The sequence below is a fragment of the Aquarana catesbeiana genome, linkage group LG13 (genome assembly GCF_042186555.1).
Source record: "Aquarana catesbeiana isolate 2022-GZ linkage group LG13, ASM4218655v1, whole genome shotgun sequence".
In the NCBI taxonomy this organism is placed as follows: domain Eukaryota; kingdom Metazoa; phylum Chordata; class Amphibia; order Anura; family Ranidae; genus Aquarana; species Aquarana catesbeiana.
In genome coordinates, this window is record NC_133336.1 from 119,979,213 (window position 1) to 119,996,160 (window position 16,948).

At 41.9% G+C, this 16,948-nt stretch overlaps 1 protein-coding gene across 1 annotated transcript in view; it reads left to right on the forward strand.

Moving 5' to 3' along the window:
* AKAP6 (A-kinase anchoring protein 6) overlaps positions 1-16,948 on the forward strand; it is a 412,130-nt gene that overhangs the window by 369,886 nt on the left and 25,296 nt on the right. The window contains exon 12 of the mRNA XM_073609738.1: positions 15,561-15,773. Within this exon, the coding sequence (XP_073465839.1) occupies positions 15,561-15,773 (213 nt within the window). The remainder of the gene's footprint in view (positions 1-15,560; positions 15,774-16,948) is intronic.

Here is a 16,948-nt window from a genome sequence, read left to right on the forward strand (position 1 = left end):
GATGTAAACAGACTTGTGGCTGTTTACACCCACCTACCTCCAATCCGACCTGCTAAAAAAGACAGAAGGGAGGATTCGTCCCCTTCCATCTGGCTAGATGGGATCGGAGGGCCCATAGAGGAGAGCGGGCTGTGTCCGTGTCTGCTCTGCATATGCAGAATGGACATGGATCTGTCATCTACTTGCTCCACTCATTGTGGCCTGTGACCGGTTAACAAGTCACTTAAGTGGCCCTCACTCTTCAAAAGGTTGGCACCCCTGCTTTAGAGTTTCAGAGAGGACCAGGTAAGTACTGATTTACAAGATTAACTTCACATTAGGGTTCAAGATTTATTGTTAAAATACATTTTAGGGAACTGTTAAGTTATGTTATAGAGCTAAGGTTTATTGTTAAGAAATAATTGTAAGAGCTAAGATAAGGGCTAAACTTAATTTAAAGGTTAAGTGTTAGGATCAGGTTAGATCAAAGTGTGACTCCTGCGCTACGAATCAAGTGTTTAAAATAATGGTGAAAGGGGTTGCTGCTACCATCCAGTAGTGTTCCCACACTATATAAGTGATTAAGTAATAATGTGATGTTGTGTGCGCTACCCACCATACACAAATACAAGAAATAATGAAGCTAAAATAATTAACGATGATAAACCACAAACTCTCCAAACTGAGCACACCAATAACCGGAGGTGGCCTAGATATAATATCACAAAATGAATTGCCCTTATATAACAGTGAATATTAGACTTGTTATCAGTGTGATACTGTAAAAACAAACATCAATACTCATCAAGTAAAAGTATATGTACCAGTGATAGTGACTTCAAACACTAATATTAAGTAAAAAGTGACAAAAAGTCTTCAAGTCCTTTCAGTGACTATATGTCATCCAACACAGGAACAGTTGTGCCACCTCTGTGCCCAGAGAACTCTCACCTCACAATAGATGTAATATCACTTTATTAAAGTGATACTAAACCCAGTATTATGACAATCAATAACCCCCCCCCCCCCCCCCGTGCCCACAGCTTATAAATCTTCTTTTTACATTAAAATACTGCCACTATATACCTTTTTGGCTGATCTGTATACCACGGTCACGTGATAAACTGCAGGGTTTGCTGGAGTGCTGAGTGTTCAGGTTGGAGGACATTTCCACTATAGCCTGTGTCCTCATGCTGTTATGGGAGGCTGATCATCCATCAATCAAGAAGTGACATCCCACCCACTGTGTTCTTTTTTAGTTACTGGGCATGGAGGAGGAGGGAGGGACTGGGCTGTCATTTAGGATCTGTATACATGCCCAAATGTCAATATTATGTGACCTGAAAACCTCAGCTCAACAAGGAAATATTCTCTCCAGCAATAGAGACCAAGATGAGCATGTGCAGGGGGACCACTCTGACTGTGTATTATCTGGCTTTGCTCGGGGAGACCCTGCAGGAAGGGAAGGATCTGTGCATATAGAATCAAAGCAGATTTTTACACAATGCAGAGGATTGACCCCTAAAGTTCCACAGTGATTATTACATTCTGCATATACAGACAGATTTTATTGTTGTGGGTTTAGTAACACTTTAGGTTAATTCTCAAAGGTCTCATCAGTTTCCAGATGTTCCAACGGGGGGCTCTCCATATCATCCTTCTATATTTTCGTGGTATGTAGGGTTAGGCTCTTTTAAAAATTCCATCTGCTCTCTGCTGAAGACTGCTCATGGAGGAGTCCAGTTAAAGTTTTTACTTAGCCAGGTGAACATGATGTATACCTAGTCATGTGCAAAGAGTTTTAGAAAATTATGAATTTCAACTGTTCATGATTAGATAATTTAGGAGAATAAAGCTTCCCAATCCATCCTTGTTCCAATCAACCAGGGCAGTGTATGATAGTGAAGACTAAGCTGTTTCCAGTAGGAATCCCCAAAACTGGAACAGACAGATGCAGAAAAATCTTGTTGAAGATGTTCAGTTTGCATGTAATGGGATTTACTAATGACTCTGCAAGTCATTACTGAATCCTACCTTCTCTTACTAAACACACCACTTGGAAAGTGGTATATTTACTCTCTACTGATAGTTAAAGGGAACCTGTGCTTTGCCCATGTAGAACACCCACTCATTGCTAGCATAAAAGTATAATTACTTCATCCCTCATGGCTCCATTCAGTGCTCAGAGCAAAAGGAAATAGCTGTTACCAGGTAAAGAGTAGCACATTCATTGTTATTCCATGTTACAGCCCTGGGCTGGTCATTGCTTTTAAATAAGGAGTTCAGTGGCTCTCCTTCCCTACTGGTGAATGGTGATGGAGAGAAAGGAAGGTAAGTTGCTTAGAAGGGCTAAGTTAAAGTAACCTTCATATGCATATCCCAGATTTACCTAAAGCTGAAATTGGCAGTGGTGCAACTGTTACTGGGTTTTGCTGCTACATAGAGACTTATAAGCTGTGGTAGCAAGGAACCCCTCCCTGTGCCTGTATACCAGCAGATCACAGGATCGTAGAAGTCTAATTAAGCTATAAGATATCACTGGCATAGCACAAGTCCATTTTTTCCATAAACATGTGAACAACATAAGCACAATTCTTGAATATTTCAATCTTTAGGTGAGCAAGTGTATCCTAAGATAGCACAATGCACAGTGATATGGATTGATTTCTTAATAAATATGAAAAGTGCAAGAATCAAATGTTAACAGGAAAGGCTCATGTCTAGAATGCCGGCTAACCTATCCACCTATCCACAAAATTATGTTTAAAAGTGTAAATAATAGGTAGAATTTACTAAATTTCCCTCTTTGTCTTTTGCTCCGTTTTATCTGGGGCATACCAAGGATGCAATGGATGCGATAGCACACTACCAACTGCCTACAGGTTTTTCTTTCTGGCATTGCTTTATCTAAAAGCAGTGCACATGGTAGCACACTTTGTTGTGTATGGACTAGTCATATAGGACAGAATGGGATTTCTACCTGGAATACATTTTCATACAGCAAAATGCATGAGTTTTGCTGCATAAAAATGGACAAATGTAAGCAGGCTCTTATTGTTTCCTAGAGTTACTCTCTTAAAAGCATATAACCTGTTTAAAGTGTATGTAAAGCTAAACCTCTTTTTAAGCTTTGGCTAGAGTAGGTAAGGGTTAAGACCCCGTCAGGGTATTTTTTTTTCTGTCCATGTATTATTGGATAGATTGCCCTTTACTTCCTGTCCCAAAGATACAGTGATGAAACATCCCCACTTAGACAGTTGTTATCAGAGTGAATTTTCCCATTGGAAACTTTCCCTTCACTATCTATTCCTGTGACAAGTGAAAATGTTGGATTTCCCACCAATTTGTGTACCAAAGACAGTGATCACCAGGAGCAATATTGAAGTTGAATCTCCCCAGCAATGACAGGCAGAAAAAGAAAACTGACAGGGGTTCAAATTTTTTTCACATTTTATCCAAACTGAAAAAAAAATACATACACATTAACCACATATTACATTCTACTGTTCTGAAAATGATATGGTTTGTATAATGATTCAATGTACGACCGCAACATACAGGGATATACAATGTAATACTGACATACAATCACACACATAGGTTGGACTTGATGGACTTGTGTCTTTATTCAACCTCACCTACTATGTAACTATGTAATGTGAACTAAATTGCCATGAAGTATATAGCAATATCTTTAACAAAACATTAAATACTTAAAACATTATTTTAGAACAAAAATAGAGTAGTATGGTATCAATAAGTTTTCAGATTTAAAAAGTGGAGTTAATCAACATAGATAAAACAAATAATGTCCATTGTAAAAATAATTGGGGAGAATGCCTTTTTGTTCTATCTTTTTATTTGTCTCTGAAGCTGATTGCTGTTCCCCTTCCACCTCCTACCAGCCCAAGTCTCAGGTTAAGTGATGTTGACAGGCACGATAGGAGATCAATATTCTCACTATAATTAGTAATAAAGCCTTGGTGGTGAGGTCAGGGGGGCACTGAGCCCCGTATTAGCTGAACACCCTGCCAGCTCCATGCATTGAGCAGTATGCCTATAGCATCAAAATGCTTGCTACAGATTTTTCTTCTTTACTCTTGTTCAGCAGTACTACTGTGTAAAAGCAATGCAAAGGGACAGCATTGAATTTATGGCTTAAATTGAGTTACATCCACTGAGTTTACATTTATTTGATTTAAAATTAAGCAGTCAGATTTACTCGCTGTAGCAAATCATTTTCTTTTGATTTATTTGCCAGTAAAACAAAGTTTTTTCCTGTGTGCTGTATATTAGGTCAGCCGTAGCTGACCTGCGGTTTGAAGCAGTTCTTAAAGTGGTGAAATGCACTTCTTAAGATGCTTTTCACTCTGACAAATAGAACTTTTAGTAACGCTGCAGTCAGACTATTTTCTTTCTTAAAGTGTATTTCCACTTTTGCAACCAAATTGGGATAACACCTACTTTATATCTGTTACATGTCCCCATTCACATAGCATACTTGTAACCTTACAAAAATAAAAAATAAAAAATTGCAGCTTACCATTTTTAGATGCTCTTTTCTGGAAAACCCAGGACTGAAAAATACTACTTAGGAACTTTTACACGGGCGCCTCTGTGGAACAAGTACGTCTCCACTCACTGTGCAGAGTAGAGACGGACCCAGTCCCACTCTCCTTTATGGGGAAATTGGGTGAAAATAGACTGCCTGTCTGTTTTCCTCCGATCATATCCGATTCACAAGACGGATGAAAAATAGGACCACCATCCGTCTGGATTTTGCAGACAGGATCAGATCAGATAGCGGTGAATGTCATCGGACGTGTGGCCGGTTACATCCGCTGCTCCATAGGGGAGATTGGAAAGTCCGATCAGGTCCGCCTGAAAAACTGACAGGCGGACCTGATCAGACAGCCTGTTTGAAAGGGCCCTTAGTTATTTTTGTTTATGAGGATACTGTGTTTTTCATAATTGATTCTGCCTGTACTGTGCTGGCCGAATCGCATTATCAGTTGTAAACTAGATTTGAACATGTCTGCCCTAACACAGGTTTAAAGGTTTAGTAGCTAAGTTTCTTCATTTTATGTTATTTCAAGGGAGCTCAACCAGTCCCAAGCTCTTTCTATTGCAACAGATCACACTAAACTTGTTCAGATATGCTTGCGGTCACTCATGACAGCTTCTTCCAAGAAATATCCAATTTTAGGTATGCTGTATGAATGGGAACACATAGTGGGGGGTTCTCCAATTTGACTTTATAAGTATAAATACACTTTAAGGGTATGTTCATGTGAATGCTGGATACAGAGGAGTTTCTTATGCCTGTATTACTCCCCATTACTCCTGTACACTAGAGACTAGTGTAGTAGCTGGCATTTGTAGTTGTGGGTCTGTGTTTGTGAGAACAACAGTGCTGCTTTCCATTACATAGAGGGCTGCAGATGTTTTGACTGGCAGCATTCAGAGGAGGCAGGGGCATGTGTTGTGTGGGTTCTGTGTGCATTGTCTGTAACCCATCACCACCCCTTTTCTATGTGCGCTGTCAGTAAGAACTAATTAAGTTTTCGTCTTTTTGCTATCAGTGTGGCCAGGCAGCGCTGAAGGGGGGGGGGGGGGGGGCTGTCCAACCACCATGCTCAGCAATCACTGAACAGATTTGAACAGAACCAAGTGCACAGGGTCCCCTGTGGGATTCAACAAGGTTTATAAACTTCTGGCCATACTTCTTCTTTAAGAGAAGGATGCTCATACCAAGATAGGACTGGTCAAGAATCAGGGCACCATGTCCCCAAAAAATTGCATATTCCAAAGAAGGTTATAGACATATACAGTACTCCATAAAAGTGAGTACACCCCTCACATTTCTGCAAATATTTTATTATAGATTTTCATGTGACAACCAGTGGCAAAACTACTGCCATAGCGACCCAGGCAGACACTATGGGGCCCGCAGCCTAGTGGGGCCCACTGCCAATGGGGCCCGCTGGCGAGTGGGGCCCGCTGCCCGCAGTAGGGTGCCCAGGTGTTCCGGATTTCCTGGGATTCTACCTCAATTCAGATTTGTGTCCCGGGCACCTGCATTACAATACAGTGTCCCGGAATGAAATAAGGACACATAGCCACCGTGATAAACATTGGCAAACTGGTTGTTAGGGCCACCCTGCCTCGTGTCTAGCAACCAGTGATGTCATCAGCAGAGTCAGTCAGAGGCTGAGCGTTGCGAGGGCCGCCTTACCCAGAGCTGCCCTGTGCAGCGCTCCGAGTCCACCCACCTCCTCTCCTTCTCCGCCTCTGGCCGCAGCAGTAGCAGCAAAGAGAGAGCAGCAGCCAGAGCCCAGTCCAGAGTAAGCGTCTGTATCTCCTCCTCCAGCGGCATTCTGCGGTGCAGATCCACGGCAGCCTGTGCCCAGTGCCAGCCAGTCCTGGAGCCGACTCCCGCAGCCAGTGCATTGCCCACAGCCAGACTTCTCTCCTCCTCCTGCCCGCGAGGGCCGCGACCCGAGCCACCCGACTGAGTGCCTGAGGGAGGGCCCCCCAGCTATCTTCCAGGTTTGTAATGTATTAGCAGGTGTGTGCTCACTGTTCTATGAGAAGAACATGCATGCTGAGCTCAGTGGAGTCCCTGCTGCTGGCCTATTCATGCACTACATTTACAATTATTCCACTAGGTGTATGTTACATGTAATACTGTATAACAGTTAATATAATAATACCTTATTTAAAATTCATTTTTTTTGTGGGGGGGCTGTTTGCAGGGGGGGCCCCATACAACATTTTGCTATAGGGCCCTGAGATTTCTAATTACACCCCTGGTGACAACATTGAAGCAATTACACTTTGCTACAATGTAAAGTAGGGAGTGTACAGCTTGTATAACAGTGTAAATTTGCTGTCTCCTCAAAATAACTCTATACACAGCCATTAATGTCTAAACCGCTGGTACACAAAAGTTAGTACACCCCTAAGTGAAAATGTCCAAATTGGGCCCAAAGTGTCAATATTTTGTGTGGCCACCATTATTTTCAGGCACTGCCTTAACCCTCTTGGGCATGGAGTTCACCAGAGCTTCGCAGGTTGCCACTGGAGTCCTCTTCTACTCCTCCATGACAACATCACGGAGCTAGTGGATGTTAGAGAACTTGCACTCCTCCACCATCCATTTGAGGATGCCCCACAGATTCTCAATAGGGTTTAGGTCTGGAGCCATGCTTGGCCAGTCCATCACCTTTACCCCCAGCTGCTTTAGCAAGGCAGTGGTCATCTTGAAGGTGTGTTTGGGGTCGTTATCATGTTGAAATACTGCCCTGCGGCCCAGTCTCCGAAGGGAAGGATCGTGCTCTGCTTCAGTATGTCACAGTACATGTTGGCATTCATGGTTCCCTCAATGAACTGTAGCTCTCCAGTCCTGGCAGCACTCATGCAGCCCCAGACCATGACACTCCCACCACCATACTTGACTGTAGGCAAGACACACTTGTCTTTGTACGCCTCACCTGGTTGCCGCCACACACGCTTGACATCATCTGAACCAAATAAGTTTATCTTGGTCTCATCGGTTCCAGTAATCCATGTCCTTGGTCTGCTTGTCTTCAGCAAACAGTTTGCAGGCTTTCTTGTGCATCATCTTTAGAAGAGGCTTCTTTCTTGGATGACAGCCATGTAGATCAATTTGATGCAGTGTGCGGAGTATGGTCTGAGCACTGACAGGCTGACACCCCCCCCCCTTCAACCTCTGCAGCAATGCTGGTAGCACTCATACATCTATTTCCCAAAGACAACCTCTGAATATGACGCTGAGCGTGTGCACTCAACTTTGGTCGACCATGATGAGGCCTGTTCTGAGTGGAACCTGTCCTGTTAAACCTCTGTATGGTCTTGGCCACCATGCTGCAGCTCAGTTTCAGGGTCTTGGCAATCTCCTTATAGCCTAGGCCATCTTTATTAGAGCAATTCTTTTTTTCAGATCCTCAGAGAGTTCTTTGCCATGAGGTGCCATGTTGAACTTCCAGTGACCAGTATGAGTGAGAGTGATAACATCAAATTTAACACATCTGCTCCCCATTCACACCTGAGACCTTGTAACACTAATGAGTCACATGACACCGTGGAAGGAAAATGGCTGATTGGGCCCAATTTAGACATTTTCACTTAGGGGTGTACTCACATTTGTTGCCAGCGGTGTTAAGTTATTTTGAGGGAACAGCTAATTTACACTGTTATACAAGCTGTAGGCTCACTACTTTATATTGTAGCAAAGTGTCATTTCATCAGTCTTGTAACAAGAAAAGATATAAAAAAATATTTACAAAAATGTGAGGGGTGTACTTACTTTTGTGAGATACTGTAAATCTAGTTGGTACTTTCAGGGTACCAAAGAACATAAGTAAACAGTGGCGGCCCATTCATAGAGGGCGCACGGGCGTCGCCTCCCCTATCCATGCATCCGGCCCCCTGATCTACATTTCAGTGGCGCCAGACCATGGATTCCAGTGCGGTGGGGTGTTTTTTTGAAGCACCTGATTAGAGCCAGAGGCTCTAATAGGCTTCAAAAAAGGGTGGGCTCAGAGTGCAGAATATTATGCTCCGAGCCCACCCAGTTGTGTGACCATAGCAAATTAATTTTTTCTATTATCACACTAAAGTTCCTCCCTGCCAATCAGGAGGCAGGTCTGTGAGACCTGTTTCCCGATTGGCCAAAGCATCAGGCTGCCTGCACTCCCTACAGGAGAGGACACCACAGCCCTGCCACCTGAGCGAAGGGAGGGTGCTGTGCCACACCACCTGGGGTGGGTGTTTGTTTGCGGCCCCCCCCAAAGAAGAACCCACCAGCCGCCACTGTAAGTAAATAGTCTAAATAGACTAAATAGAAAAAAATCAATTGTTTAATTATTTACTATGTTCTTTGGCACCCTGAAAGTTCCAAATAGACTTTTAAGTCCATAACCTACTTTGGAAGAAAGAAGCTTATAACTCATATGTCCAATGACAGCACTCAAGTACAAATGGTACTGTTGTCTTTGCGTAATGTCTTTGTGTAATGTTGGTCATAGCTGTTCTTGTAGGAAACTAAGTGTGGCCATAGACACAAGGGGCTGATCACACACGCAGGTTTGATCCAACCACCCTCCAGCATTATTATGAACTACTCCATCCATAAACACAAATGCCCAGCTTAGTTGAATGTCTCAGTTAATGCAGACAGATAAAGGGGAGAAAGAGTACCTAGATACTGCGGGGGAAAGCTTATCCGGTGGTACAATAATGCCAGGAACAGCTTTTCTAACCTCTTCAGCCAATTGCTCCACTTAAAAGGGGGCAGGGAGCATCCATCATAGGCATTGATATGTGATCTCATGAAAAACAGTGGGAACTAATAGCTTAATATCTATTATTATTATTATTATTATTATGTGCTGTCATGTTGATGTTGTCTTCTGATGACCACATGGATACCAAAATCATCTGTCTTCTTTGTGGAAGTTAGGTCTTTGCAATAGCATGTTCCTAATTTCTGTGACTGTAGCCATCCAGCTTATTGATGGTCGTCCTTTTCGTCCTTTCAATTCAACTTTTCCAAGCACAATTGTATTTTCTAGAGGACTTCTAGCACAGTTTTAAAAGGTTGGGCTTGATGTGTTAAAGGATCTATTAGTTTATGGATATCTAATGTCTATGAATACCCTAATTAATGAATCACTATGCTGCATATGATACCATATATTCCCACCCAACTAGTGTAATAGCACATGTAAAGCAATAGTTTCCTCATGGGAATGGAATGAATGGCATGTTTCAGAGATTTTTTAAGTGGGAACATTTTCTTTTGACCCCATAATCACTGACTACACTTCCCATTTATTCAACAGTCTAGTTAAGCGCTACCCCTGTAGGAGTTGCTGGATAGGATGGCTCTGTTCTTTGCCAGAACCTTCTCAAGAAACTCGGCCCCCCCCAACCAGGTTGTACAAACATACAATATTACAGAAAGTCACTGAAAGTAATACTTAGTACCCAATAGTAGTGCTATATCAAATAAAACGGCACCAGACCAGGTAGTAAAGGCAAACTTAATATATTGTCACCCAATATGTATGGTAACTAGGCAAGCATACAATGGATTAACAATGGTAACAACACAATTTAACATGCAACGTTATCAACAGTAAGGACTAGGCATAAGATGACATTTGGCGCCCAGATCAGCCTAAACAGTAGCAAGGCCACCTCAAGTGCAGCAGTGAGCAGGAGTAAATGTGACAGGCTCCAGACACCCCGTCTGCGTATATCCGCCAGAGAGCTGCTTCCTCGCTGCTGCAACACAGGAACAATGTATTATAGCTGGAAATCGCACCCAAGAACTATACGACACTAGCTTAGGGGCACACAGGATCCACCTTTATTGAAAAATCACACATAATTTATACCACACAAAATTAGATAAGAGCTTGATCACATTATCCCAAACAATGCCCACCCCAGACAACCCAGCGCCTACATACGAGTGCAAGGAACAGAGATACCCATACAGTATACTATCAGTCATTTTGGGGTGATCCCGAGGTAGTGGTGGCAACCCGGGGTACCATTCGATAGCTCCAAGATGATACAGTCCAAAAAGCGATGTGCTCCAAGTCAGGGACTGGAGCGACAGCTGGTAAAAGGTACCCAGGAGCAGTCCCTACTGTAGCCGGATGAGAGTTCCACAGCCATGGCTACTAAATTCTGGTAAGATGGTGTTGTGCAAACACAAGGGAACTGTCTTTCAAAAAAATGGGAAACATAACAAATAACAGGTGGATGTCCAAAGAGAGGGGTCTCCCTAGTCCTGGGTCCGTAGTCAGTGGGAAGGAGGCTGGCCCCAGACCCCTCCAGGATCCCAATCATGGTGGTTAATCTCCTGAGTGCTGGAACTATACTGCCAGAGTGCATGTATGCGGCAATGCTAGTCCTAGACAGAATGGGTATGCACTGTCCAGATGAAAAGAAGGATGGTAGTGGAGGGGGCAGGGAACAAAGGGGGCTTGCAGAATAATTATTATGGGACTGGCGGTCCTTTGTAATGTCTTTCTGACAGCTATCGTTGGGGCCCTTCAAGAGCATGTTTGCACTTAACGACAGTCCCAATTAACCTGCATGCGACATATAGGTCTAAGTTTGCAATAAGTGCGATATAGAATGCAGTATGGGTGTGGTATGGATTGGGTACAGTTGGTGTCCTGCTCTCAGTGGCTCAGTCCCTGCTAGCAGTATGGGCAAAAGGCTGTAGAAAGGGGGAACCTCGGTCTTTCCTCGAAAGCCTTCTGTGATCAGTGGTGGGAAGCAGAGGGTGAGTGCATGCTCCAGTCTCCCTGCTGCAACGGTGCAGGTGCTGAGATGTGAGCAGTGCTGCACTGCCCCCAGGTGTCCTCACTCCCAGTCTCTCTGCTGGCAGGCAAATATCCAGACAGAGGTGCTCTCTCTATAACTTACTTGGTTGGTGCCAAGAGGAAGAGCTTTTCTGGGCAGTTTAATAAAAATCATCTCCACTCCCCCAACTGCACAGAGTCTAATGGGATTTGTATTGTAGGGAGTCAATTCGTACCATTATATGGCTGCCATCCCAAACTACCACTCCCAGGATTCTTGACACTCTGCATAGAAGTCTATCTGCTTGCTTGCCTTTAGCTTTGCCCTACTGGCTTCTGAGGGGATGGTGCACTATAAAATCAGTATTTCAGTAGAGGGAGAGAAGAATAAAGGGAAATGTCTCCTTCTCCATATTGCTGTAGCCCAGCACATGGCTACATTAGAATTGATCACGTTGCTGGGAAAACACCCTAGGATATGGCCAATAAATATGTTAAACAATGCCAGGGTAATGTTATGCAAGCTGGGCATTATTCAGCCTTTAAAAAGCCTATGAACAATGTTGCCATGTTAAAACAAATTCATTACATGATGAGAAATAGCAGTAAAGAAGCATTTACCAGTATTTACCTCTTTCATATTTTTTACTTGCAAGTTTCATTGGCAGTTATTTTGTCCTCCCTCTGTGTGTTTATGACAATTCGGAACACAAATTTCAATAGTGATATTGATATATTTCCATGTAATTTAATGATATAGTGTACCAATGAGAAGGTGCGGTAATCTGTTTCTAAACCTCCGTTTTATGGTCCACATTACTGATCTATGAATCACTTTTTATAGTTGGAGGGGATCTCTATAGCTGACTTATTGTTGTGCCATAATAACTTTTTTTCTGCAGAATCATGCTTGGCACTGACACAATGGCATTATGTGCTATCTATGCTGCTTCTGGATCCCTGCCCTTCCTTCATCCTCTCTGCTAGTTACCAGCCTGATGTATAGACTGATTTGGGTCCTTCTCCCCTGTGAGCTGTGATTAGGGCCTTGCCATGTGCTTCATTATCAGCGAACACTTAAATAGTGCCATTCAAAAGGCCATATTTCTGCCTTCCTCGTTGGGCCAGGGATGATACATGGCGATAATTGGCAGAGAGAGATGGCTCTCAGTGGCCTTTTAATCGCTCTATTTGTCAGACTCTGTGTCTGTGAGAGACGAATCATATTGATGGCCCCTCTCGGTTTTCTAGTCACTGACACTTAACCCGTTCATAACAACATTTCCCTGCCTACTTTCCCTAAAATTTGGATTATATTTATATATTAAGGATTTTCCAGAAGTTTCAAATTAGCAGTAAGAAAGCAGTGAGATAATGTAATCACATTTAAACTAGCAATCAACATTAATTATTAAATAATGACATTATGCACGGTTCCATCACTTTTAACTGTCCTTCAATTGGAGGAACCAATTTCGAAGTTGAAACCACCGCTCTCTTTTTACTCCACAGTTTTCACATTCTTCATTTATATATACAGCGGGTAAAAGAAGAATTGAAAACATCACCATATTTCTAGGTGAATATATTTCTAAAGGTGCTATTGACATGAAATTTTCGAAACATGTCGGTAACAACCTATGCAATCCATACATACAAAGAAACCAAAACACATAAGTTCAAAAATTAAGTTATATGCTATAAAACGGAATGACACAGGGAAAAAAGTATTGAACACGCTAACTGAAATTTATGTAATACTTTGTATAAAATCCTTTGTTGGTAATGACAGTTTCAAAACTCCTCCTATAAGGAGAAACTAGTCACATGCATTGGTCAGGTGTGATTTTGACCCATTCTTCCACACAATCTTCAATTCTTGAAGGTTCTGTGAGCCTCTTCTATGAATTCGAATCTTTAGTTCTTTCCACTGATTTTCTATTGGCTTCAAGTCAGGTGATTGGCTGAGCCATTCTAGCAGCTTTATTTTCTTTCTTTTAAACCAATTGAGAGTTTCCTTTGCTTTGTGTTTGGGATCATTATCTTGCAGAAATGTCCACTCTTGTTTCATCATCATCATCCTGGTAGATGGCAGCAGATTTTTATTGAGAATGTCTTGGTACATTTTTGCATCCATCCTTCCTTCAATGAAGTTTGCCAGTACCGTATGCAGTACTGGCACACCATGATGCTTCCACCTCCAAACTTCACTGTTGGTATGGAGTTTTTGGTGTGTATTATGGCATCCAAACAGTTCAGACTATATTCTCCCAGTATTTCACAGGCTTGTCTAAATGTTGTGCAGCAAACTTTAACCACTTCAGCCCCGGAAGATTTGGCTGCTCAATGACCAGGCCATTTTTTGCGATACGGCTCTGCGTCACTTTAACTGACAATTGCGCGGTCATGCGACGCTATACCCAAACAAAATTGACATCCTTTTTTTCCCACAAATAACGCTTTCTTTTGGTGGTATTTGATTACCTCTGCGGTTTTTATTTTTTGCGCTATAAACAAAAGAAGAGCGACAATTTTGAAAAAAACAATATCTTTTACTTTTTGCTATAATAAATATCCCAGATTTAAAAAAAAAAAAAAATGTTTCCTAAGTTTAGGCCGATAGGTATTCTTCTACATATCTTTGTTAAAAACACGCAATAGGCGTATATTGATTGGTTTGTGCAAAAGTTATAGCGTCTACAAAATAGGGAATAGATTTATGGCATTTTTAATGTTTTTTTTCTTTTACTAGTAATGGCGGTGATCTGCAATTTTTATTGGGACTTCGTTATTGCGGCGGACAAATCAGACACTTTTGACACATTTTTGGGACCAGTGACATTTATACAGCGATCAGTGCTATAAAAATGCACAGATTACTGTATAAATGACACTGGCATGGAAGATTAACACTAGGGGGCGATCAAGGGGTTAACTGTGTTCCCTGTTCCCTAATGTGTGTCATGCCTTGCCACAGTCTTATCCTCATGACCCTACTGACCTTGTGACGGCATCCACTTGTCAGTGCTTTTGAATGCACCCTGCAATGAAATACTGATGCTGCACCATCAAGGAGTTGACCACATCTCTGTACCTGATAAGTATATACCCAAGAACTTGAACTATGCATTATTTTATATACAACCTTTGGATTACAAATGGTCCCTAGGGGATCGGGAATATCAGTCTGCTTTTTACAGCCATATGCTACAATGTGAGGGAGGCCATACAGGAGTGGATATGCCACTGAGTGTCTTTAGTGGCTTTACATTGTGTGTACACAACCATCCTGTTTGACATACCTCCTCTAGACCATTGGAAAATTTTTCCCCTTCTTGGGTCGTCCAAACACCAGCAGGACATTGTCAGCACAATTTGTGTATATGTGACCAGTAACCCTTATCACCATTGGATCCAATTATGCAGCAGACTGACATTGGGGATATGCACATTTTACTCCATGAGCATTGACAGTTTATATATCTTGGCCTTCATTGGTGCACAAGCTATTCATTCTTAAGAGGTTCTGTGGACTGAAGGGTATAACCCTCATCACTAGATTTATTATTGCACAATTGCCACATGCCGCTGTTATCTTGGTCTTATTCATGGGTCTGCAAGAGGTTGACTTGGCTTGCTTTTATTAGTGTTTTTTTGTGTCTGTTCATCGTTGCTTTAAACATACATTTGTGGTTTATCTAATAAAATTGTTTGCCATCTTTGATACATGCAGTGGGCTATTTCTGTCTTTATGCTTTTGGGCTGGTTGAGCCCAGACAGGTTTTTTTATTCTCATTCTAATTATACATTTACCGAAGGCTCGCACTCCATTCATTTTTCCCCCCTTACTTGAGTTTGACAAATCTCAATAATTCAACTAAGTTTGCTTTCTTTTGAACTTTTTTGATCATTATAATTTTGTGTTAGACATTTCCTTGGGGGCCATTTTATTTTCTAGTATATCAATACTTATTTTACCTGCTGTATATACTCTTTAAATGTCAGTATTGTCTAATTATGTAATTGCCATGTCTGATTGGTATTTTGATTCAAAGACAATATACTTATATTTCTCAGAATTTTACATCATATTGCTTTTCAGCTTTGTTGAAATTACCATTTTCTAAATATGAGTAGAGATTTACATCTGCATACCCTTTCATATGCATTCATAGCATTATTTTGAAGTGCCTTTTTCTGTTATTAGCCCAAGTAATTGTCCATCTTTTCCCACAGAGTCTCTGCTCTGAGCTCAGGCTTCGTAGGCGTGGAGTGACATCGGTCCTGCGTTTGTGTCACCATCTTCTAAATGTCCAGGACCAGTCTCCACACCATGATCCTCCCAATCTGCAGCTCTTAAGTGTCAATCTGGAGAGGAGATGGGAGGCCATAGTGATGCAGAGTACACAGTGGCAAAAGCGTCTGCAAAGAGAACTGGGTGATGAGCAGGTGAGAATTTCCTAATGTTCAGAAAGAATTTAATGCGTGCATATTTTCAGTGGTCAGGAAAATGTTCATCATTTGGAGTTTTGTTGAAGAAAGCAAGAACTGGGTATTACCAGGTAAATCTTTAGGTGTTTCCTTACTAAAGAAGTTATGCCCTGTACACACGATCGGTTATGCAGTCGGAATAAACTCTGAAAGGTTTCTCCGACGGAACTCCGACAGAATTCCACTCAAGCGGTCTTGCCTACACAGGGTCACACCAAAGTCCGACCATCCAGAACGCTGTGACGTACAAAACGTACGACGGGACTAGAGAAAGGAAGTGCAATAGCCAGTAGCCAATAGCTTCCGTCTCGTACTTGCTTCAGAGCATGCGTCATTTTTGGTCCGTTGAAACAGCATACAGACGAGCGGTTTTCCTGATAGGAATTGGTTCCGTCGGAAATATTTAGAACATGTTCCATTTCTAGATCCGTCAGAATTTTCGAAAAAGAAAGTCCGATGAGGCCTACACATCAGATCAGAATAGATGATGAAAAGCTTCCATCTGACTTTTTCTGTCGGACATTCTGCTTGTGTGTATGTGGCATTAGACTTGCTTGGTACCCTATCATGCGTCTTTTTCCCACAAAACACCAAATCATACTCCTTTTCCCAACCGTTAATAATATGCATGTACAAAAATGTTACATTTACAACATTGGTGTTATAAGCAGAATGCCTACAGATAAGGTGGAGATAACCTGCTGAGGACAGGTCAGATAGATTGAATTCCTCCTCTCATCTGGCAGCTTTGGACTCATGGAGGTGCACAGAAGCATAGTTTAACTGCTTCAGCCCCGGAAGATTTCCCCCCCTTCCTGACCAGAGCACTTTTTGCGATTCGGCACTCCGTCGCTTTAACTGACAGTTGAGCAGTTGAGCGACGTTGCACCCAAACAAAATTGACGTCCTTTTTTTCCCACTAATAGAGCTTTCTTCTGGTGGTATTTGATCACCTCTGCGGTTTTTATTGTTTGTGCTATAAACAAAAAAAGAGCGTCAATTTTGAAAAAACGCAATATTTCTTACTTTTTGCTATAATAAATATCCCCCAAAAATATATAAAAAGACAATTTTTTTCCTCAGTTTAGGCCAATATGTATTCTTCTATATATTTTTGGTTAAAAAAATCGCAA